The sequence below is a fragment of the Lupinus angustifolius genome, chromosome LG12, assembly GCF_001865875.1.
Source record: "Lupinus angustifolius cultivar Tanjil chromosome LG12, LupAngTanjil_v1.0, whole genome shotgun sequence".
In the NCBI taxonomy this organism is placed as follows: domain Eukaryota; kingdom Viridiplantae; phylum Streptophyta; class Magnoliopsida; order Fabales; family Fabaceae; genus Lupinus; species Lupinus angustifolius.
In genome coordinates, this window is record NC_032020.1 from 8,633,664 (window position 1) to 8,657,596 (window position 23,933).

The following is a 23,933-nucleotide window of genomic DNA, read 5'->3' on the forward strand; positions in this document are numbered from 1 at the left end:
ATACTTAAGAGTTTAGGATAGAAGTACTTACAAAGACTTAATCTAATGTCTTGAAGCTTTATCTTCATTTGTCTTCATAAGTCATCTTCCTTTTCTTCTTTTTGGTGATGTTGGTGTCTTTATCAAAACCGTGTCAAGGTCAGAAACAAGATCTTCTTCACATTTCTAAGAAACCTAACTCCTTGTGGGGCTATTCTGGTGCACATGGTGATAGGTTCTCATCTAAGTTTCCATGGAAAGAAACCATTTCTTTCCCTTACCATGATAACACTTCAGAGCCTGTTGTCACAAACTACTTCAACTCTACCTTAGGGGAAGATTTTGTGCAAGCTGGGTAAGATTAAATGTTATGTGCTTTAACTTTGTTTCATCTTTTATTGCTTATCTTTTCATGCATGGTAACTGAGGGTGTTTGATTCAAAATTTCATTTTTTATTTTATTTCTAGGGATATTACTTTTATAAATGACATTCTAATAAATTTAACGATATGTTTGATTAACTTTGGCCATGGTTAAAAAATTTCAGAGTAAAGATGAGTACTACTAGAGCCATTTGTAACTCTACAATCATGAAAATTAAATCATCACCATCAGCATTTTCCTACAAATTATTTGATTGTTTATACAATTTTAAATTGTGGTTACACTAAAATTGTGCTTATCTCAATTACAGGACAATATTATTGCAATTACAATTATGACACCATTTTATAAACTACAATAAGAATATTGTGTGCACAATCTTAAAATTAGGGGTTGTAGTATTCTATAAATATTGTGTGGAATGAGATGAGTTTATATGTCTTATATAACATAAAAAAAGTTGGTAGCATTAGATAGGAACTTTAAAGAAGCCTTTGGCTTATAAGTCCTAATTAAATAAGTGAATTCGAGTAACTTATGACAAATGAACAAGGTGTTTATAAATTTTGTTACACCATCTTGCATTTATTTATCGGTTGATCAATTAATTTTACGGAACATTTCAACGCGTTAAGCTAGTATATCATCCATAAACTTTCAACTCATGACTTTTTATTTAGATGCTGAGATTTTAACATTCGGTTGCTTATTTAGTTAGTTTTACAAAAAGAAGCCATAGATGAGAATATTTTTTATTTATTTCTTACTGACCATGGGAACAAAATATTTAGACATGGATATGAAAACGGTACGGATCAATTTAACCGGAAAACTTGTGAACTGATCTCCTATTAACACGATACAACAATTATATCAATCACACAATCAAATCAATTAAAATTTGATATACTGACCGGTTTTTTATTTAATGTACCGGTCATACAGAACAATTTTACCTTCTTTTTTTTTATGAAAATAAGAAAAAAATCCCTAACAGTTTGCTACAAACAGAGATAAAAATTGCAAATATTTTATGATTCCATCATGTATATGACTGAGTTGCAAAAAGTTCTATATACTTATCTATATCTTATTGAATGCTGTAATGAAGTATTTAAGAAAATTATATCTATGTAGATAATATATTTATAATTTCCCAGAGTGACACTCCAGAAGTATTGCAAAGCGATGAAGGAGTTAGGGGTGAAGCTGACAGAGCTATTTGCAATAAGCTTAGGTGTTGGTAGGTTGCATTATTACAAGAACTTATTTGAAGATGGATGTTCCATCATGAGATGCAACTATTACCCATGTTGTCAGCAACCAAACCTTGTACTTGGAACAGGACCACATTGTGACCCAACATCTATAACCATTCTTCATTAGGATCAAGTTGGAGGGCTTGATGTTTTTTCAGACAACAAGTGGCAAACTGTTCAACCACATCTTCATGCCCTTGTGGTTCACATTGGTGATACCTTCACGGTAAGCCCTCAATATTCATATATACTTAGGGTGTAACAGATTTTGTATTTTCACTTTATAATCTATTATTTATTTATTATTATTATTGACTTTTAAATATAGTAATAATATAAATGACTGATGAATGATATATTGATTGTATGTAAATCTTTACCCTAAATGAGAACAATGTACTACTGTGAAAAATGAGAACAATTAATATGAATTGTTAGATTTTATCTGAATGATCAAGATTAAAAGATACATGCACATGACTATCATGTGACCAATAAGTAACTTTTAATTATAATCATCCATGATTGTTTGTAAGATTCAGATTTATTATTCTCACAATTTTTATATGAGAATTATTCTGACTTGAGTCATCATTTGTGTATAAATATATAAGTACCGTAATCAATGATCAATTGTTGGGGATGCACTTAAGTTTTCCTTTTAATTACTATCACACTACTATAGTGAGATCAAATCAAGCATGACATGCACATTTGTAGATTCCAATATCATTAATCATTCTATCTCATTTTAATCATAGCTTATATTTTTAACATATTTTACTTTTTTTTCATATTATTTGTCACTTTAAGAAATCGAGAAATATTATTATTTATTTTTCCTTGTTTGCACTTATTCAATAAAATATATGATAATAATGAGTATATCTTGGAGGGATTTATGTTGCATCAACTAAAGCAACAGTTAAAGTTAGATGCATGGAGGGAATAGCTAACTATTTTTATGTTTCCGAATTTTTTTTTGGGCAAGCTTGTTAGTATTCAAACAAGGTTTTTTTGGAGAATAGAATTGGTGGTAAAGGCATTGCTTGGATTTCTTGGGATGAGGAGTGTAAACCAAAGTCCCTTGGTGGTTTGGGGGTTAGAGATATTTCCCAATTTAATGATTCACTTTTAGGGAAATGGAGATGGCGTCTATTGCAGGAGAAGGATGTTTTTTGGGTAAAGGTAATTGAGTCGAAATATGGAACTAATTTAGCTTTATCGGCTAATAGATCTGCTTCTATGTGGTGGAAGGATTTATGTAAAGTAGGTTCTATTCATCGTAATGGTAGGGGTTGGTTTGATGAGAACGTTTGGAGGACTCTAGGGAATGGTTTGCAAATTCTTTTTTGGATGGATATTTGGGTGGGGAACTAGAGTTTGAAAGAGATCTTTCCAAGACTTTTTGCATTATCTTTGAATAGAAGGGCTACCGTGGGGGATTGTGGTATTTGGATTGACGATAAGTGGTCTTGGGAGGTCAAATGGCGCAGAGATTTGTTTGACAGAGAGGAAACCTTGGTCCAGAATTTGTATGACCTTATTTTACCGCATGCCTGTAAAAAGAACATCGAGGACAATTGGAATTGGAGTCTATATGCATCTGGGAAGTATGTTGTCAAATTCGCTTATCTCATCCAAGGGATCAAAGTCATTCACCTTTACGTACTATTTCAAATAAATGTTGGATTGATTGTGTGCCATCAAAAATATCTTGTTTTGTGTGGAAATTACTTAGACTTAGGCTTCCCACTAAGTTGGAACATTTCAAGAGACAAGTTCTTCTTAATTGTGATGAAGCTAAGTGTGTCATTTGCTTGAACCACGAAGAATCTATTGAGCATCTTTTTTTATCTTCTGAATTTGCTTCTGCTGTTTGGAAATGAGTTTATTGTTGGCTTCAATTGTCAACTTCAATTCCAACATCTTTAATTGATTGCTTTAATTTGCATGATGCTGTCATGTCTACTACCAAAGGATCACATCTCTGGAGGATGATTTGGTTTACAGTTGTTTGGTCTATTTGAATTATGCGGAATTATTTTATTTTTTTAGATAAGCCTGTGAGCTATGTTCATATTATGGATTTGATTCAAGCTAGATCTTGGACCTGGTTTTTGGTAAAAGTAGCTCTTACATCATTAATTTTTGCTAATTGGTATAATGACCCAAAATCTTGTATTTTGCTTTCTTCTAAAAAGATCAACTTTTGATCTTTTCCTTATATTGGACTAGCACCCTTTGTGTTGATTTTAATACATTTTGCTTAACAAAAAAAATAAAAATCTTCACTTCAAATAATTGACACATTAATACAACTTTCCTTCTAAGTGCTTAAAAATCAGGGATAGAGAGATCTAGTGAGCAACGTCTTATGTTATATATATATATAGACTTTAGAATATAATGTAGCCCAAAGTGTAGATTAAGAGATAAACTTAGAGCCTATAATGTATTGAAGCTAGATGTAAGTAAATAAATAAAAAATAATATCATGGTCGAGAGGGACACATATATATGTAGATGCTGGCCTTTAAATATAGCTAGGGACAAAAATTAAAATGCTGTCATAAATAGAGAAGGGTCGCATGTATCTTATAGAAATTAGTGATAAATTAAGGCATTGTATGTTTCTTCTAAGAATACATATTTAGGTATATGTAACCAATCCTTGTATGTCAAGGGGCTAGCTTAGGTAGCCAATTCTTTTCTCTACTCATCATCTGTGTGGCTTGGATTCAGGATCTAGTTTTTTTTTGTACCACCAAGGATATGTCTCATCCTATGAGTAAGAAACTAATTTATTTCAGAGTGTATGAAGTTAGATCTTTTTTATCGGAATCTTACACCACTAAACTAACATCTTGTTATTGTGTTAACAAGTATATTATTGAAGAAAAATAAAATAGGTAAACAAACATTAGAAAACCAGGTTTATTAAGAACTTCTCATCATGTTTTTTTTTTTTATCAGCAATAACAATTTATAACCAAAAAGATAGTATTAGGAGAACAAGTGGTACTCCTATCCACAACCAGAAAGAGAACAAGAAAAACAACTCAATGGGTTAAAGACCCAAACCGAGAAAGGAATAGAAAAAGAAGGAAATCTAACTAAAATCAAGGTCCATGACTGAAGATAAATAGAGAACATTACCTCCTCCAAGTTCAAAGAAGTCTTCTCAAAGATGAATTTGTTTCTAGCTACCCATATGCACCAGATACAAACAAAACAGATAGACATCCAAAGATGATGATGCCTCTTGTCCAACCGCAAGAAATTCCAATGAGAGTTGAAGTGACACTTCACACCAATCGGGAATACAGAACAAAAACCAAACCACTTGTATACTTTTTGCCAAACTCCATAAGACCAAGAGCAAGAAAAAAATAAGTGATCGACAGACTCGACCTCCACACCGCAAAAGATACACCTAACTGGATCATGCTCCCCCAACACTCCACGACTAGCCAGGTTCAAAAGGGTAGGCACCCCATCCTTGGAGACCCTCCACGCGAGGCATCTCAATTTAGGAGGAACATTACATAGCCATAACCTTTTGAAAAAGATGTTATCAGGATTTGTTACCTCATTAAGGAGTCACGTTTTTCCCAGTCAAACAATCTCCTCCTCCAAATTAAAGACCAAAGCCAAGAACCATCCCTCCATTCTCCCAAGGAGCTAATGCAAGCATCCTTGTCAAGAGCAATCTGGAACAACCTCTGGAACCTGTTAAAAAGGCAGACCTCACCAACCCACAAATCTCTCCAAAATACAATAGACTCACCGTCTCCAATTCTCCTACGCACACTCTCTAAGAACCAACCATTGCAAACCCCGAAAAGCCTATTACCCAGACACCCTAAATCCCTCCACCAGGGGGAGCCTATCTTAAAACACTCAGGATTAGAGAAACCACCTGACCCTCCCATCCTATTACAAAGTCATTTCACCCATATATTATTTATATAGAGTAACAATTCTGACATAGAAAATAAACAAATTACTACATGGTCTCCAACCAAAGACCTCAAATCATTAATCATGCATTAATATAAAATCAATGATTTGAAATTGTTCAAGAACATTGATGCAAGACTATGCAATAATTTCACCCACATTAGTAGTAGTTGATCTAAACCTTAAAATGAGGAAGTATATGTGTACGTAAGCTTCACACTGTCTACCTCATTTTTTTTACGATCTTAAGTTTATATATTTGTTGTACAGGCCTTATCAAATGGAAGATATAAGAGTTGTCTGCATAGGGCAGTAGTTGACAAGTATAAGGAGAGGAAGTCCATGTCATTCTTTCTATGCCCTAAAGAAGATAAGGTGGTGAGAGCCCCAGAGGAAATTATCCTCAAGGATGGTTCCAAAAAGTACCCTGATTTGACATGGTCTCATTCGCTTGAATTCACACAAAAGCATTATAGAGCAGATGAAGCTACACTGCCAAACTTCACCAACTGGTTGCTATCCTCCAAACCATAAAAAATAACAATAATAATTTGATGTTAATGAAGTTTAAGTGGTTATGTGGTGTTGTAACTATTGTCAACTAGGAATGTTTTGGAAAGTTATTCTCTCTCTATACATATGGGGTTTGAATGATTAAAAAATGCTTAAATATGTTTTTACCCTTCATAAAGTAAAGGTTTTATACTTTTGTCTTTGAAAAAATATCGAAGTTGCTATAAATTAGTTTATATAAAACTCAAATACATTACAGGACAAAATAAAAAAAAAATTAACATATTATATTACTGATAAAAATTTAAAAGATTAACAGAGAACCTAATCCAAAATAAAAGCACCAACTTTAGTTTATTCCTGAAGTAGGGTTATTTGTCTATCTTGAATGGTAACAAAAAGACTTGCACGTTATCTCTGCAAGGATTAATTACAAATGATTTTAAAGGTTAGGGTTCCAATTACAAACTTTCCTAAAGACCTATATTCAATTTTTTTTAAATAGCTCATAAACCCACAAATTAATTAAACCTGAGAACTTTATAATATCTATTCAAAACCCAATGTTGTACTAGAGTTATTATCATAATACCTACTTGCTCAACAAGAAAATTAAGGGGTTATAGATATTATTTGAGGAAAATATAACTGTTAATAAGGATGTCACATGAAACAAAATACACTGAATAAGTAATTACTAGTTCTTCCAACATATCCATTCATGCTAAATCATTGTTACTGACAAATTTATCATGTCCAATAAGGAGTTGTTACTCGAATTTCTTTACCAAAAAAAAAACTATCTTCAGACCCAGACCAATAAACCTACAAGAGTGTGATTCTGTTTATAAGCAACATGTCCAACACATGTGAGGGACTCATACAAATTTTGGATGCTGTCTTCAAATCAGCACTGCATAATGATTGCACTCACTTACAGTTAAGAGAGAAGTGTAGAACTAGAGTTCACATTAACATTAAACCTTTCCATCTGATGAAGGAAGACTATTGGTTTTCGATGTTGTGGAAGATGTTGTAAACACAGAATTCGTGCCTTTGGAGGGAGAAGATGAATGAGAAGGTAACTTCTTAGGAAGCATCTGCTCAAAGTATTCCTTAGGAAATCTTGACCCTTCTGATATAACAACAAAAACAAGAATAGTCAAGAACAAGAATTGGTGCCTCCAAGAACCTAACATGATGATGAGTACTACTATTACTACTACTACAACAACTCCTATTCAGGAAGTTCACAGAACCCTCCTTTGGTTTAAATAGGAGCAGCCTTAGAGGGGTTACGGTAGGAGACATGTTAAGTAATGTTGGGGACATTGCCAAGTTGTGTGGTTGGGGAAGGATGCATAAATGGCAGACAATGAGGTATTTGATAATTATAAGCTGTTAAGGAATCCATGTTGTATCTCTCATCGTTTAATATATTAGTAGAATCTGAGTGTGCATGTGTGAGGATTTTGAGGAATATGTTAATAATCACTTTATGACCCTTTATTAGTTGGATGCTAATATATAAATCTATGTGTCTTTGTTAACATATCTTTGTTGTGTCATAGTTACTCTAAGTGTATTATTAGCAATGTAGCTGTTGCTGTGGGTGTTATATGGAATATGCAAAAGAGTTTCTCATTATTTTTGTATTACACTGCATGCCAGCAGAGGATGAAATCTTTTCTCACCCTTGAATCTTGATACATGATTAAATCTGCATATTATCTCTCAAATAATTACTCTCAAGTTTTTTCTGCCATGTACAACCAATTATAATATTAACATGCTAAATTTATTTCATTTATTATTATAAAAAATGCTACCATTATCAATCACAAACTCCTTCGGCCTTGGCGAATTATAAGGTTGCTTTGTCATGATTTGAAGGTTAAAATTAAAATCTAAAAACAATATATTCGGAGTTCCCTTCCCAACAAGTATAACTTCTAATAATCGAACCATTGACCACCACTAGACCAATACTTTGTTAGTAAAGTGGGTCTTACATTTAGCTGTCATTTTATTATTATAGTAATGTTTTTACCTCAAAACCTATTTTTTGTGATATAAGAGATGATGAATGAGGTTCCTTAATAACATTTAGGAGTAAGAGTCATTTCTCATTTCTTTATGGTTTGAAACTTTCCATTTTTCTTCATTTTCCATTTTTTTTCCCTTTAAAGCTTAAAACTCGAACTAACTCTAAAAAGTTAATCAATAGGTACTTCGTAACTATTATATTGGTGTAACTAAGACAAAATATAACCCCTAGTATTATTATTATTCTTAAATTTCAATCATGCCAACATAGGAGAGTTGAGTACACTACAATGCAATGAGTGTCCACAGAAAGCAAAAAAGCCTCTTGACACTATAAAATGTTTTCCCGACAATGGAGTTTAAACTATGGGAAAATAATGGCATCAGTGATTTCCGACAAAAGTGGATATTTTTTAAGAAAAGTTCAGCGTTGAAACCTTAAAGACTACATGCTTATTCAAAGTGCATATATTTTAAACCTTCAACAAACCCATAAAAAATGCAGGTGTTATGTTAGTGTGGTTCAAGTTTAATTAGTGACTAATGGCTAGCTTCATAGCTTCTATTTACTTAGCTTTCACTTCCTCAATTTTTAGAGGATGTAACCTTTAAAAGGAAGAATATAGTTGCATATATTTAATTAAAATTAAAATGATATATATATATATATAGATAGATAGATGAGACTCAACCATAGGATATGTCATAATTTCAATTATGTTTTTTTTGTATCTTCAAAAGTTAATTTAATTTATTATAATGCATAAAAAATATAAAGGTACATAATGTTGTAAAATGAGAGAATAACAAGTTCAAAATTAGAAGCATATTCAAGGCAATTATAAAAGATATATGTAGGTTTTGCAACTCAATAAGAATAGGTTATTGTGGCTCCGTCCCTCTTTTTGTTGATCCACAATAATGATTTAACCTTAACATATTAAGTGATTTGTTATAGAGAATGTTTGACTAAGTTGAAGATTGCATATTTTCTAGCCAACCAAAGAGATCATATTGTTGTTAACTAAATGACACTCAATCATCCTATTCAAGAAAGATGACAGAGAAAGCCTCTGATAGGATTTAGGTTCTTCCAAATTTCCACGAGATTTCATTCTAACATTTCGGTAACCTTAAGTCTAAATCATGAACAACAAATATTTTATTCTATGGAGCTTCCTTGATGATACTTCAACTGCTCCACTAGAGAAGAAAACCCCGCATATCCAAGTCAAGAAATCCTCTATGCAAGCTTTGAAAAACTCGTGTGATATAGCAGTTTCTCAACTTCCCCAACCGTGTATAAAGGGGATGTCATTGCTATCAAAATAATGGAAGAGGAACATCAAGCCGGTTTTCAAAGATGTAAGAATCACCTTCATGGTAGACTCATCTTCGCAAAAGGGTATACCCTTTTGAAATTTGCAGATCTTAAAGCAAAACTCCAGGATATGTGGAGTATGCTTGGTAAATGGAACATGATGTCCCTTGGACGTGGCTACTATGAGTTCTCCTTCTCTTTGGTGGATGATATGAGGAGTATTTGTTCCATAGGTACGTGGAACCTAAGACCGAGTTTTCTAAGACTTTTTCTTTGGCCTCTTGACTTCAATCCAAGCTTGCAGAAGCTCTCACACTCTCAATGTTGGGTGAAGATTCAGGGGCTTCCTCAAGAATACTAGAGCCCAAGAATAATCTTCTCAATAGCAGGAGGTATTAGTACTCCAATTTCTCTTCATGATGCAACCATAAATAGAACCTGTGGTCACTTTGTCAAAGTTCTTGTTGATATTAACTTGAAAGCTCAACTTCCTGACCAAATCCTTGTGGAAAGAGAGGGATTTGCTTTTTTTGTTAATATTGAATATAAAAATCTGCCTGAATTTTATAATGGTTGCCAAACCATTGGTCACATGATTTCTAATTGCAGAAGAGTGAAAAAGAAAGTGCCTGCTGAGGGAACTCCCAAATTCAAGCAACAAATTCCTCCTTTTAAGGAGCTTGAATTGGAGAAGATCAACGATCTGGTTATAGACTTGGAGCTTGACAATAGGGATTAAAACCTGGACAACATTGAAAGGGTGATGTTTTCTCCTTGCATTGACCCTTCTATAGTTGCTCCCGGGGTGGAGGAAGTAGATGACTCTAGAGTGAGGACACTTTTGCAGAAGTCCCTACACATAGAGTGGTAAATCCAGTAATGGATAATCTCATAGTTCAATTAGAGGAGGAGATTGAAAATCATGTTGTGATCAATGATATGAAAATAGTAGGAAGGTTATGGGATGAAGAGGAAACATAAGACCCTTTGTTGGAGGAAGGTTCCTTTTACTTCAGTGTTATCCAAGTCTCAAAAGAAGAAAATGAAAAATAGGAATAACGCTGAGAGGGTTCACTATACCCGTAGGGGTGGATATCTAAATGATGCTCAATGAAAGTCTTATTTTGGAATTGCAGAGGGTTGGGTAATCCTAAAACTAAGTTGGTTTTGAAGAATTTGTGTATAGTTAATAAGCCTGATTTGGTGTTTATTATTGAGCCCATGATTACTGTGGGGGATGTGAATCATCTGTTTTGGCATGAGTTACATATTTCTTTCTTTGCTTCTAATGATAGAGGTCCTTTGTTACCTAATATTTGGGGCCTATGTAAGAGGGATTTATCTCCTTCTGTTATTGCTTCATCTAGCCAATTTATTGCTATATCCTTAACTATAGAGAATAAGTTGGTCAATTTGTGTGTTGTGTATGCTCATAACCTCTATATCCAAAGAATAACTCTTTGGAATGACATCAAAGCTATTATGAGCTCCAATGCTGGTCCCTGGAGCTGTATTGGTGATTTCAATGTTGTCTTGGGTTCTCATGAATGTAGATGATCTAGGCTTCCCAGTAGAATACCCTCGGCGGATTTCAAAAACTTCTCTAAGGATGCTAATCTTATTCATTTGAACACCAAGGGAGCAACTTTTACTTGGTCTAATGAAAGAAGAGGTTCATCTCTCGCTGAGAAAAGGCTGGATAGATATTTGTGTAATGAGGATGGGATATCAGTTTGGAATCAGGTTCTTTGTTGTACCCTTCCTAGGATTTCTTCTGATCACCACCCCATTATTTTTTGCTCCAATTATGCTGATGACAGAATGAATTCTTCCTTCAGTTTCCTCAAAATGTGGATGAGCCACCCTGATTGCATTAGAGTCATTACTGATGCTTGGAATGAGGTCATATTGGGTTGTCCAATGTTCATTTTAACTGAAAAGCTTAAAAGGCTCAAGGTCAAGCTCAAAACCTGGAATTGGAATATCTTTGATAACATTCACCAAAGAGTGCAAGAGGCTTTGTCCTCTATGGAGGATATTCGGGCTTGTATCAATGAGAATGGCCCTAACAATGATCTTCTGAATCAGGAGTGTATGGCCCATGGTAATTTGCTGAAGGCTCTGTCTATGGTAATCAGTAGAGACAGGAACATAAGCTTCTTCCATAAAATTACTAAGATTAGACAGGTTGCCAAATCCATGTCTGTGATTAAGGATGGTGAAAGTATCCTTACTAACCAAGAGGACATTGCCAACCATGCTTTAGGTTATTATCATGCTTTGTTTGCCACCCCTTATGATTCTAACCGTAATGACCTGATCCAAAATGTTATTCCTAACCTGTTTAATGTTGAGGAAAATCTCATCCTCATAGTTAATCCTTCTCTAGAGGAAATTAAAGCTGTTGTCTTCTCTTTAAATGGAGAAGGAGCACCTGCACCTGATGGGTTTGGTGGTGGTTTCTATCAAAAGTATTAGGACATTGTTGGTAAGGATGTTTGTAATTCAGTCAAGCAATTCTTTTCTCGGGGTTGGTTGTTGCCAAATCTCAACTCCAATTCTGTGGGCTTTATTTTTAAGTCTATTAATGCTGCCAAAATTGAGGATTTTAGGCCTATAGGTCTTGTTAATTTCCAATTCAATATCATTTCTAAAGTCTTAGCAAATAGATTGACTATCATTAGAATCATTTCTCCTCAGCAGAAAGGCTTTATCAGGGATAGACATATACATGATTGCATTTGTTCAGTCGCTGAAGCTATTAATCTTCTAGACCATAAATACATTGGTGGGAACATGGCAATAAAACTTGATGTGAGAAAAGCCTTTGATACTCTGGACTGAGATTTCTTATTGAAAACTCTTAAGGCCTTTGGTTTTCATGACACTTTTATCAATTGGATCAAAGTTATCCTCCACTCAGCTAAGCTTTCCATTTGCGTGAATGGTCAGAATGTTGGTTTTTTTAGTTGTCTTAGAGGGGTGAGGCAAGGTGATCCTCTCTCTCCCTTGCTTTTTTGCTTAGATGAAGATGTCTTAAGCATGAGTATTTCTAAATTGCTTGTTAGAACAAGCTTAGCACAATATCTAGTCTTAATGGTTTATGCACTCCCAACCATGTTCTTTATGCTGATGACATCCTCATTTTTTGTAAAGGCATCAAGAGAGAATTGATTTCTCTTATGCATATGCTTAAGGACTATGTTGAAGTCTCTGGTCATCACATTAATCCTACTAAATGTAAATTTTACATTACTACTGCCTCTGCTAGAAAAAGTGCTAATATGTCCTCCTATTTGGGATTTCATGTTGGGGATCTTCCTTTCACTTACGTTCCCTTGTTAAAGGGTAAGCCTAAATCTTTCCATTTGAAGCCAATTGCTGACAGGATTCTAAGCAAAATTTAAAAGTGGAAAGGTTTATCCCTTTCTATTATGGGCAGAGTGGAATTGGTCAAATCTGTGATTCATAGTATGCTCCTTTACAGGTTCCACATCTATGTTTGACCTTAGGGATTGCTTAAGAAGTTGGATTCTTCAATTAGAAACTTCATTTGGTCAGGGGATACTAATTCTAGAAAGCTTGCAATTGTGGCTTGGTCTCATATTTGTGCTCCTATTAAAAAGGGTGGTCTTGGTATCAGATTTTTAAAGAAGTTGAATCATGCTGCCCTTATTAAGCTTGCTTGGGAAATGTTGAGTTCTGACTAGGATTGGGCAGCGTACTACACAAATAGATTTAGCTCTGGTGCTGTTCCTTCACCAAGATATTTTAAATCCTCCATTTGGCCTAGAATCAAGCTTAATTGGCAAGCTGATATTGAGAATTCAATTTGGATCATAGGAAAGGGTAACAAAATTAGCTTTTGGAAGGACAATTGGTTGGGAGAACCTTTGGTGGATCAGTTGCAAATTCCCAAGGAGTTGCACCCTCTTTTAAATGCCACAATTGTTGACTTTATGTCTAATGCAATATGGACACTTCCTAAGTTGTTGGTGGACAAATTTCCTACTATGGCTAGCTCTATTTCTAAGACCTATGCTTCTAGTTCTGAGGACAAAATTTGTTGGATGGGATCTAAGGATGGGGGCCTCAAGCTGAAAGAAGCTTATAATTTCATAACCACAACTCAGATTCAGCCTAACTGGTGCTTAAATATTTGGTCTTTGGTCATTCCTCCTTCAAAATCATTTACTTCTTGAAGGTTAATCAACAACAATGCCAACTGTTGAAAACCTGCAAAAAAGAGGTTGCAATCTGGCCTCTATGTGTAGCATTTGCCTACATAACTCATACTGTCAGCACCATTTGGTGGTGCAGGAATCATATTCGTTTTAATGACAAGAGACTTAATTTGGCTCAAGCTTTGAATATGATTAAAATGGCTACTAATCTTTCTGGAAACTCAACTTTGGCAACTGCCAAGCCTACTCTACATGAGCTTTGCACTCTAAAAACTTTCAAGGTGTCCATCAACTACCCCAAAGCTCCTTCCATAATTGAGGTAACTTGGCACCCTCCTGCTAGGGGATGGATCAAAATAAACTCGAATGGGGTTGCTAGAGGTTGTCCTGGTCTTGCTGGAGGGGGTGCAATTTTCAGGGATTCTTCTGGTGAAGTTTTAGCATGCTTCTTTCAATTCTTTGATATTCAAGATTCTCTTTTTGTTGAGCTCAATGCAGCAATCACAACAATTCATTTTTCTCATTCAAAGGGTTGGAATTCAAATTGGTTAGAAAGTGATTCGTCTTTAGTGGTTGACATATTTAATGGTAAACACTTGTCTCCTTGGAAATTGCTGAACAAATGGACTATTTGCAAATCCACTTTGGAATCTATGGATTGTAGAGTCTCATACATATATAGGGAAGGGAATTATTGTGCGGATAAATTGGCTAATTATGACATCTTCTCTAAAACAAACTCCTCTTGAACAATTACTCCTCCTTTTATTAGCAAGGAGGTTGTTAGAAATAGGTTTGGTCTCCCAAGCTATAGATTTATTACTTTCTAATTTCCTTTGTAACATGTTTCATCTAATATATTTCGGGGTGTGGTTGCACCTCTTGTTCTAAAAAAATGACAATCTAGAGTTTTAAGCCTTTTTTGTGCTTTGTAATACCCATGTGAATAGTAAAATGATGGATAAAGTCTAGTGGTAAGGTGGTGCTAATGTCCACCCAATTGTAGATTGATTGCCTAATTGAATAGGTAAGTCGACATGAAGTAAAAATGTGTTGGATGGATTTGGGGTGTTCATTATAGAAGATGCATAAGATCCTCCTCCTTAGACTAAAATTATCCCTCTCTAAAGTTGGTAGTTTGTCTTAGAAAATTCGTCATATAAAAGTAGTTACCTTCTATGGTGTTTAAGATTCCCATAGGAGATGTATGTGATGGTAGTTTTTCATGTAGCACATAATGGTGAAGTTCCTACAAAAGATTATCAATTAGTTTAGTTATAATTCTCAAACAAATGGTTGTCTTCTCTAGTTTAAGCTTCACTCCCACTCCCCTCTCATTATCTCCCTAACTCATTTATAAGTGCATCCCTATAGAAGCCGAGATTATAAAATCCGCTAAACCTAGACAATATATTTGTATACCCAAATCACTTGTCTTACCAAAATCTTGTAATTGTCTAATCCCCTATCCTATGAACAACACCTTCGAGAACTAGTGTTGGTCTTAAATCTCTAATCTTGAGTGGACATTCAGACCAACACGAGTTATAACTGTTTTACAAGATGTTTTTTTGGAATTTTTTTTGCTAAGTGAAATGTATTAGAAATTATACAATGGGTGCTAACCTAATATAATGAAGATCAATTAGTGATCTTCTTTTTGGAATTTAAATTGAAATAAACAGGCTCTTAGCTTTTTATTATAAGTATTTTTACCTTAGAAAAAATAGATTATGTTTTAAACAAATGTAATATTTTTTTTATAGTATATGAATGTAATATCTATCACTATAAAGATTAATATATAGTCAATATATCATTCATCTGTATTATTTATATTTAAGAGTCAACGATGATTAAATATGAATGATAAATGATATAATAACAATATAAAAAACTCTTACATTGTCAATAAAAATAATTTTTTTTTGTCTCTTTTTATATTATGGTTATAAGTTATGAAGTTAGAGCTTGCCAGATTATAAACTAGAAAAATAAATCAATACATCAAACTTAAACATGTTAATTTTTGTTTCTTTATAAACTATTTTCATAAACTAAACTAACTCAAAAAATTACTTATAAACATAAAAGAATAAAGAGAAAGAATCTCATCCAAACCAAATATGCAAAAAGTTTGAATACTATAATACACAAGTAATGTTAGACCCACGTCACCACATTATCTACATGTTATCGAAAATTTTAGCTGTTTGATGACGTGGCACAAATAATGTTCTTACAAATATATACAAAAGAAAGAAATTGTGTGGAAGGAAATTGTGTGGAAGGAAATCATATACCACATGAATGAACCAATCTAAGTACACCATTTCCCTACATTCTATTATTTTCCCTTCTCTCTCTCTAATTCAAAGACACAAGATAATGTTGTTCTTTGAATTAACATGAATAATAAGAAGAGTGTGTTATGCATCTTCATCTTCTTCTATGGCATGTCATTGTACTTATTCTTACAATGCCTTTTTATTTTCACCATCTAGAGAGTTATTATTCACTACCAACTCTATCATCATGTCAAAGTCAACTTCAACTAAATGTAGCAGACCCTTTTTCTTGTCTTCCATTACTAATAATACCTCATCTTCCTACAATAGTTCCTTTGTTTCTGAGGTACCCTTTTTCTCCTTTCACTTTCTTATGTCATATTGTTATGCCATTTATTTATGCATGTAATGCTATCTGTAGGAACTTTGGATTTATTGGCTAGTGTGAGGAAAGTTGTAGTCTTTTTGTTATGAATGTTTACTTGTTTAATGTAGGTAGTTGTGTTGAGTTTGAAGTCATGAATTTAGTTGTTTTCAAACATAATGGACCACACAATGTCTTATCTTTTTGCTATTGTTGTATCTTGTGCCAAAAGGAGTACTCTTTAGGTTATTGTTGCAGCATGTAATGCATCTTTAAAATCTTAATGGTTCAATAAGTTATGTAATTGCTTCTTCCATGAATATGTTGGAGGAAGAGGTCAATCATTCAAATCCTGGAACAACCTCTCCGTTTGGGGTAAGACTGAGTACATGTACCTTCCCCGGATCTCGTGCATTGGCTGCCCTTTATATTCGAGGAAACCTGTAGCAGTGCAGAAATTATTATCCTCTAAAAATCTAAGCTTTTGCATTAAGTGATATCACATAACCTTGTTCTGATTTCAGAGTTTTGTTTCTCCTTGAATTGTATATAGTGAACTCTGGATATGATAGATTTATTCATTTTCTTCACTCAACCCCTCTTTTTTGTTGTAAAAAGTTTAGCTTCTTTGATGATTTGTCCTCTTTAAGAAATCTGAAAAGATTTAATTCGCCCCAATTGACTTATTCCAGTTATAATCCTGATAGTTCTTCAGGTTACCATAAATATGCAAATCTGAATTGAACTCCAAAACCTAAGATTGTGTTTTAGTCATCTTAATAGTAATTATAAACATAGGAAACTGAAATTCTTAGCACAGATTTAAGACTGAGTCACCAAATCCACATTTCTTGAAATGATTCTTTTATTTGAATCATTTATTAGTCATATGTGAAATGTGTACCAGCCTACCAGGAATTATGCTTCTTGCATTTTCTTACATGTCTGTAGAGCTATAATACCTGTCAAACATTTTGACTGTTGTTGCATTACAAATTATAGTTATCATTGAATTATGGATAAACAGCTTAAATGCCTGATCTGAATCCTGCCTTCCAAGTAATGTACAGAATTAGAATTTCTTATCTTGATTCATGCACAAAGCAGATAAGCTTCATAAGATAATTGCTTGTGATTTGAGATCCTTCCATATAACTGTATTCAAGAATTGACATCTGAAGTGAAGAAAAACACTGAATACCTTCCTTCTTGAATTCAGTTTATGACTGAGTTCACAGCATTGGATACAATAACAACCAAACCTTTATCCCACTAGGTGGTTTCGGCTACGTGAATCGGACAACACCATTGGATAAAAAAGAATTATTATTTATGTTTTATGAGTATCATTGACATTACTTGTTTTAAGAATACTTGTTTTATTTTGAACTTTTTAGGCTGTTAGGCTATTGGTTCCTCCAGCAAGATTTGAAGCTTCAAAATTGAAGGTTGTTCGATTGGAAGATGAGATAAAAAAACATCCTAGTATTATTCCTAGAACCTACATTCTATCCCATTGTGACTTCACAGCTAATCTGACTTTAACTGTATCCAATGTGATCAACCTAGAACAGGTTTGTGTCTTTCATTGTTCACATGTTTGGCTTTGAAATTAGCACAAGATTCATATTTTGAAGAAAAAAAATCATTAGTTATCTTAAGTAATGCATTAAATATATCTGCTATTCCTTTTGTAACTGTAACAGTTGAGAGGGTGGTATGAGAAGGATGATGTTGTAGCTGAATGGAAGAAAGTGAACAATGAAATGTGCCTGCATGTTCATTGTTTTGTGAGTGGTCCAAATCCTTTCCTGAATCTGGCTGCTGAATTAAGATATCACATATTCTCCAAGGAAATGCCTTTGGTATGTTTGCATTTATTTGTATATCAGTATATCACTCTGAAAACATCCAATTAATGCAGAAGGAATTAGAACTAGGATTGTAATTATTACATGACAACCTCATCAAAAACTTCTATACCAGTATTTTGTGCATGGTAGCATTGATATGTGAGAAAATCCTCAGTGGATGAACTGTTCCTTGCCAAAGCTTGCCATTAATGGAAATGATATAAAATCTTATAAATATAATTTCACTACTAAATGATATGGAAAACTAAATAGAGAATACAATGATAGGTTGTCTCCAAAACTTTCACTTCAACATTTTATTTGTGTGACTTGTGTTTCTATCTGGTATGGCAAAAATTGCTGCTCTAATTTCAGAAAGTAATGAATACTTGAGGAGATTTTCTTTCCTGAAGATCATGTGATTCATATCTGTTTCCTGGTCTAAACATTTTTGCTTCCTATGTTATCATTTTCTGCCTAAATATAGGAATTTGTTTCATAGAGAACAAAAGATGTTGCTATCATATTTCTGTATTGACTCTTAAGCATGCCAGGTATTCAAAGCAATTCAATATGGAGATTCTGCACTTTTCAGTGAGCATCCAGAATTGCTGGAATCTATAGTTCGAGTATATTTTCATTCTAGCTCAAAAAAATACAACAGAATGGAATGTTGGGGATCTCTCAAGGATGCCATGGAGGTAATTCAAGGAAATGCTGAAATGAGCAATGATTTGGATTAGTAGTTACTTGTTTGCTTAAAATCCTCAATTTTATTATAGTCTCCACACTAAACACAAATTTGCTACCATCAAGATTTTCTTGGACTCTGAACATACAAACTTTAAGAAGGCGAGCTTCGATGTAATTGTAAGGTTAATTATCTTGGAAAGTCTCTTCAGTTGCAAGTATAAGGCTATGATTCTATGAACCTCAGACGTAGGGAGTCTCGTTTAGTGGCCGTCCTTTTTTGAAACATATACAAACTTTATGTTAAAAACTGTGTTCTTAAAAGACTTAACTGGTTCCTTTTACCATGTTTCTTTTGTTTTCAGGGAAAACAAACTGATCAGTTCCAAGAGATAATAAGAGATTGTCCTCCTGAAAAGTGGCGGACCCCAAAGTCCATATTCCAAGCTCTTTTTGCATTCCTTCTTTGACATGTATCTGTAATAACTTGGATTATTTGTTTATATCTCAATCCCTTCCACCCCTCACAATTTTAGGTGGGTTAGTTAAACAACGCAAAATTAAGCTTGCAAAAATGAAATAATCTCTGTAAAGAAGCTACAAAATCTTTCGGAAGAGTCGAAAGGAAAATGTAAAGATGCACTAGGCACATTTCTTGTGCAATCAAGGCAATTTGCAAATTTTGATTTGTGATTATTGCTTCTTTGTGACATGTCTATGTTGCTTCTCACATAAGAAAACATGTACTTGGAGAATGCTGATTCCATTTAGCTATATATACAATATTAGATTCTCATGAGAGAAATGAACAAGAAATGGGGAGGATCTCAAACAAATTTGAAGAACCTTTATATCAAATAAGGAATTTGAAGAAACTCCAATGCAAAAGAATCTGGTATTATTGAAAACATGAGCCAACAAATTCATATGAACCATGTACATTAATATATGCAACAAAGATTAAACTAAGTTGTAGATGCCTGGACAAGTCATATCTTAAGGTTCCTAAACGCAACCATAAACTTAGTGATCTGAAGCAAAACCTGATGAACAACATTCATAAGCTGTACCGAAAAGCATAAGCAATATGAAAATAATATCTCACTATGACCTATTGGGGTTTGATGATGAAGTTTTGGATTTTGCAAAATCAACTAGATCTTTGAAAAGGGCATCTTCTGTTGGCTGCTGTTGTTTGGTTGGGGTGGATGAATTCAGAGAAAGATTCTGTGTTTGTCCCACCAAGCTGTCATAAGAGGAACTTGATCCACCAACATGAGGCACACCCTGTTGCTCAAAAAAATGATGACTCTGATTATGATTTGAAGGTGGTGGTGGAATGATGCCAGTAGATGGTGATTGCGTGTCCCAGGGCGCTGGAGGCACTTCTTCTGAAGATTTTATCACGGGAGATGGTTCATCATACACAGGCTGTTGGCTTAAAATTTGTGATGAGGTATTCACTGCATGAGGAGGGGGTGGGGACACCGTCGGTATCACATATGAGGTAGGATTAGGGCTAGCATGAATCGGGGGTGCAAATGAGTTTTCAAAAGGTTCTGCTTTGTATGTATCACCACTGAGATAGTCAACCATGCCAATGTCAGAGTAAACTGGTTTCTTTGATGCTGGTGGTGGGGGAAGAAGTGGATTTACCCTCAATGGTTCTGCCTTGTCATAGGCTGGTTTCCGGTTCTGTGCATGAGTATCTCGTGATGATCTGAACAAGGGTACTTCAATGTTAATTGCAATTATGAAACAAAGAATAAAGACAAAAGGATAAGGGAATAGAGGATTTTTTTCCTGCAAGGGTACAGGGGATATAATCTACTATATATCAAATATCAAAGTTCTTTTGATAAAAGAAATATATCAAGGCAAAGAGAAGCATAGTAAAGAAAGAAAGGAGGATAAGAAATCATCCTTAAAATAAAAGCAAAAAGAAAATTAAAAAGGAACAAAGCTACTAAGTGCCCTTAATGTCAGGATCCTAGAGAGAGAAATAGAGAAAGAATGGGACAAGTGTGACTGAACGGCCACCCCTTCCAACTGAGCAAAGGCTCGGTTACAACTTCCACAATGAATGAAAGAATCTCTCTGTACATTTTGCCCCTCATTTAGCTACCTATAAACTGATTAATCATTCTTCTAACTCGACTGCAAGTTACATCTGCCCCTCACTAACCACCCATTTACTTTACCTGTTTATTCCTATGAGAATAAACCTACCTTCCAGGCCCTATTCTCGTTCCAAAAGGGTTTAGTAAGGTGAAACATTTATCTACTCAATGAATGAGTAAAGAATTGGAAAAAAGTATCGCACGAAAACACACCATAAGGATCAAAATACTAAATTCTCCTATCTAGATTGAAGGACAAATGGATAGGGTGAAGAAGAATCGATGGGAACTCCGATTCAGAGGATTTCTGACCATTTAAGTGAAAGTAAACCATCAATCCTATCCCCCAAAGATGGGCGTGACCAGTTAAGTCCTTGAAAGATTTGTATCACCAAAAAAGTCCTAGACAGTTTTAAAATACCATCAGTGTAAAATTAAATCCCTGAGATTTAAAATGTCACCAATTAAGTCCTAGAAGGACCAATGTGATGTTTTAAAAACTGAATTGACGGTTTACTTTATGTTACAAAAAAGTGGAAATACTTCGAAAGGATGGAATCTGTATTAATATAAAAATCTTGGGCAGGAAAATTGGGCAAGGAAGGTAAACAATAAAGCTATATAACTTCTAGAGCAATGTTTAGACACCAAATTGCAAGACCCAAACCCGCTTCATTCTTAAGATGGAAAATAAGCAGCAAACCTCCCAGCTCAACAAATGATGACATCTCAAATGAAAAGCTTTTGTCAGAAAGTTGTTTATGCCCTCAATACCATTGTGACCATTAAGAAAGATGAAGTAACTATCAACAGGATTTAATATAGTGCAAAAAAAATTGGGCTTTACCTATGGGCTAATTGAGCAAAATCATCTTCTGACTCATCATCCTCATGGCTAACATTTACAATGGGCAGAAATGAAGTTTTGGTTCCTCTTGCACCTGCATCAGCAGTTCCTTTTGCAATATCATCATGTCGACAGAGTACTCGCTGAAGGTTGTCATTCAATGCTAATCCCTGACCTAAAAGCTGCTCATCCCTGAAAGTGAAGTAACCATTAAAGTCATACTTCCTAATTACATCAAGGAAAAACATTTAATCGCTTCAAAATATATTCTTACACAGTATTGTTCACAAGATCCATGACATGCTTTTGGTAAGAACGGCACTGATCAACAAGGTCAACAATCACTTCATCCTTCACACCCTGTGATATTTTGTCCAGAAGGTTAGTAAACAAATGAATATGGCCAACTTCATATAACCACTTTGTGCTATACAAAAGTGTTAATAATGTAGTAAGCAAATGCATTAAGTTTAAAATATGTCTGGTTCTGAACTTGCAAGGAAGTTCTCAGAGACCCACTCATGTTCTGGACTTCAATGTCCCAAACATGTCAATATTAGCACTCTCAAACCTCACCTAAACACAATTCCAGATTAACAGAATACACAGACATGGATAAAGAAATACAGTGACTTTCAAATTCAAACATATACTTTCATAAACAAATAAAACAAACAGAGTTTCCAGAATGGAGGTAGCAGAAAAGAAACAACAAAAAATAAAAATAATATCACCTCAGGGTCTTTGGGATTCAAGGCACTAAGCATTTCCGTCAACACATCAGCTAATCCTCTAGCAGTTTGAATCTCTTCAAAGCTGATTATAAACAAAATTAGTTAGAGTAGAGAGGCATAAAGCAAAAACTAAAGATTTTTCATAAAAGAATAATTTATTCAGAGAAAGAACACAAATACAAAAAAGGACGAAAAATACTAGAAAAACTAGAAATAAAGCAAAGAAAACAAAAGAGAACATTAGCCCAAAAGAGCTGCATAATCCCCATGCAAATCCATAAGAGAAGGTCTCCTAAGTAGATTATCACCACATGCACACCTTAAGCCAAACACTTCCCTTCATTTCTTAATTCAGCACCTAGGGAAATTGCTACTCATAAATGCTTGAGGCAATGAGGCCGACGTAGGGATGCACGCTCAAGATTGCCAGGAGAGAAACTTAACCTCATATGACAAGAAAGGTTGCCCGAGGATACCCTTTCAGCCTCCAAAAAACACATGGCTTGAGAATTAAGGTGCAAATCTTGGTAAATAAAATTTAAACTTTCATCAGAAATTCAGAATGCAGTAGGGCAGTCATTGACAGCACCATTTTTAACAGTGTGACATAGGCTAGCTGTGCAAACAAAATTAAATAACTCAAGCTTTCTTAGTTTTAACCATTTCATTATTTTCCTGAGTTCCAATCTTCCTTGCAATATGAATTTGATCATATGATGCAAAGGCACAACCCAAAAAGGATATATATCATGGCAAATAAAATCTAAACTTTCATCACAATATGGTATACAGACATTGACAACACCATTTTTAACAGTGTGACAAAGGGTAGCTGTGCAGAAAATAAAAATGACTCGAAAGCTTTCTTAGTTTTAACCATTTCATTATTTTCCTGAGTTCCAATCTTCCTTGCAATATGAATTTGATCATATGATGCAAAGGCACAACCCAAAAAGGATATATATCATGGCAAATAAAATCTAAACTTTCATCACAATATGGTATACAGACATTGACAACACCATTTTTAACAGTGTGACAAAGGGTAGCTGTGCAGAAAATAAAAATGACTCGAAAGCTTTCTTAGTTTTAACCATTTCATTATTTTCCTGAGTTCCAATATTCACCGCAATAGGAATTGACAGATTTCTTATCACTCATGAACGAACTTAAAATATACATGTAAGTTACAGAAATTACCATCAGGGAACTTGTACAGAGAAGAGTAAATTGAAAGAAGAAAAAAAGAAATAATTTACAGGATTCATTATTACCAAATCATGTTTAGAATTTGTCATTCTTCTGTGTATATTTGAGTTTCATAAGATGGGGTCCCTCACTACCCAGTTAATTTGTTACCAAATGTGAAATGCATAACGACACTGTT

At 34.3% G+C, this 23,933-nt stretch overlaps 2 protein-coding genes and 1 pseudogene across 3 annotated transcripts in view; 2 read left to right on the forward strand and 1 right to left on the reverse strand.

Moving 5' to 3' along the window:
* The window catches only part of LOC109361860, a 6,866-nt pseudogene extending 746 nt beyond the window's left edge, over positions 1 to 6,120 (forward strand).
* On the forward strand, positions 15,954 to 19,561 carry LOC109362567 (protein STAY-GREEN LIKE, chloroplastic). The gene is made up of 5 exons (XM_019608431.1): positions 15,954 to 16,284; positions 17,700 to 17,876; positions 18,009 to 18,167; positions 18,710 to 18,856; positions 19,211 to 19,561. The coding sequence occupies exons 1-5, from the start codon at positions 16,102 to 16,104 to the stop codon at positions 19,313 to 19,315; spliced, it is 771 nt and encodes a 256-aa protein (XP_019463976.1). The 5' UTR covers positions 15,954 to 16,101; the 3' UTR covers positions 19,316 to 19,561.
* Positions 19,715 to 23,933, reverse strand: part of LOC109362566 (TOM1-like protein 2) — a 6,394-nt gene continuing 2,175 nt past the window's right edge. For both annotated transcript variants that reach the window (XM_019608430.1, XM_019608429.1), the window contains exons 7-10: positions 22,547 to 22,628; positions 22,087 to 22,172; positions 21,813 to 22,004; positions 19,715 to 20,565 (exon numbers count right to left, since the gene is read on the reverse strand). In XM_019608430.1, coding sequence (XP_019463975.1) covers positions 19,950 to 20,565; positions 21,813 to 22,004; positions 22,087 to 22,172; positions 22,547 to 22,628 — 976 coding nt within the window. In that variant the 3' untranslated portion in view covers positions 19,715 to 19,949. The remainder of the gene's footprint in view (positions 20,566 to 21,812; positions 22,005 to 22,086; positions 22,173 to 22,546; positions 22,629 to 23,933) is intronic.

Bases quoted from the DNA above. Each gene is read 5' to 3' on its own strand.
- LOC109362567 (XM_019608431.1), top strand. From the start codon at position 16,102: ATGGCATGTCATTGTACTTATTCTTACAATGCCTTTTTATTTTCACCA. The intron at 16,285-17,699 runs GTACCCTTTTTC...TGAACTTTTTAG, and splicing joins ATAGTTCCTTTGTTTCTGAG to GCTGTTAGGCTATTGGTTCC. The intron at 18,168-18,709 runs GTATGTTTGCAT...TAAGCATGCCAG, and splicing joins TCTCCAAGGAAATGCCTTTG to GTATTCAAAGCAATTCAATA.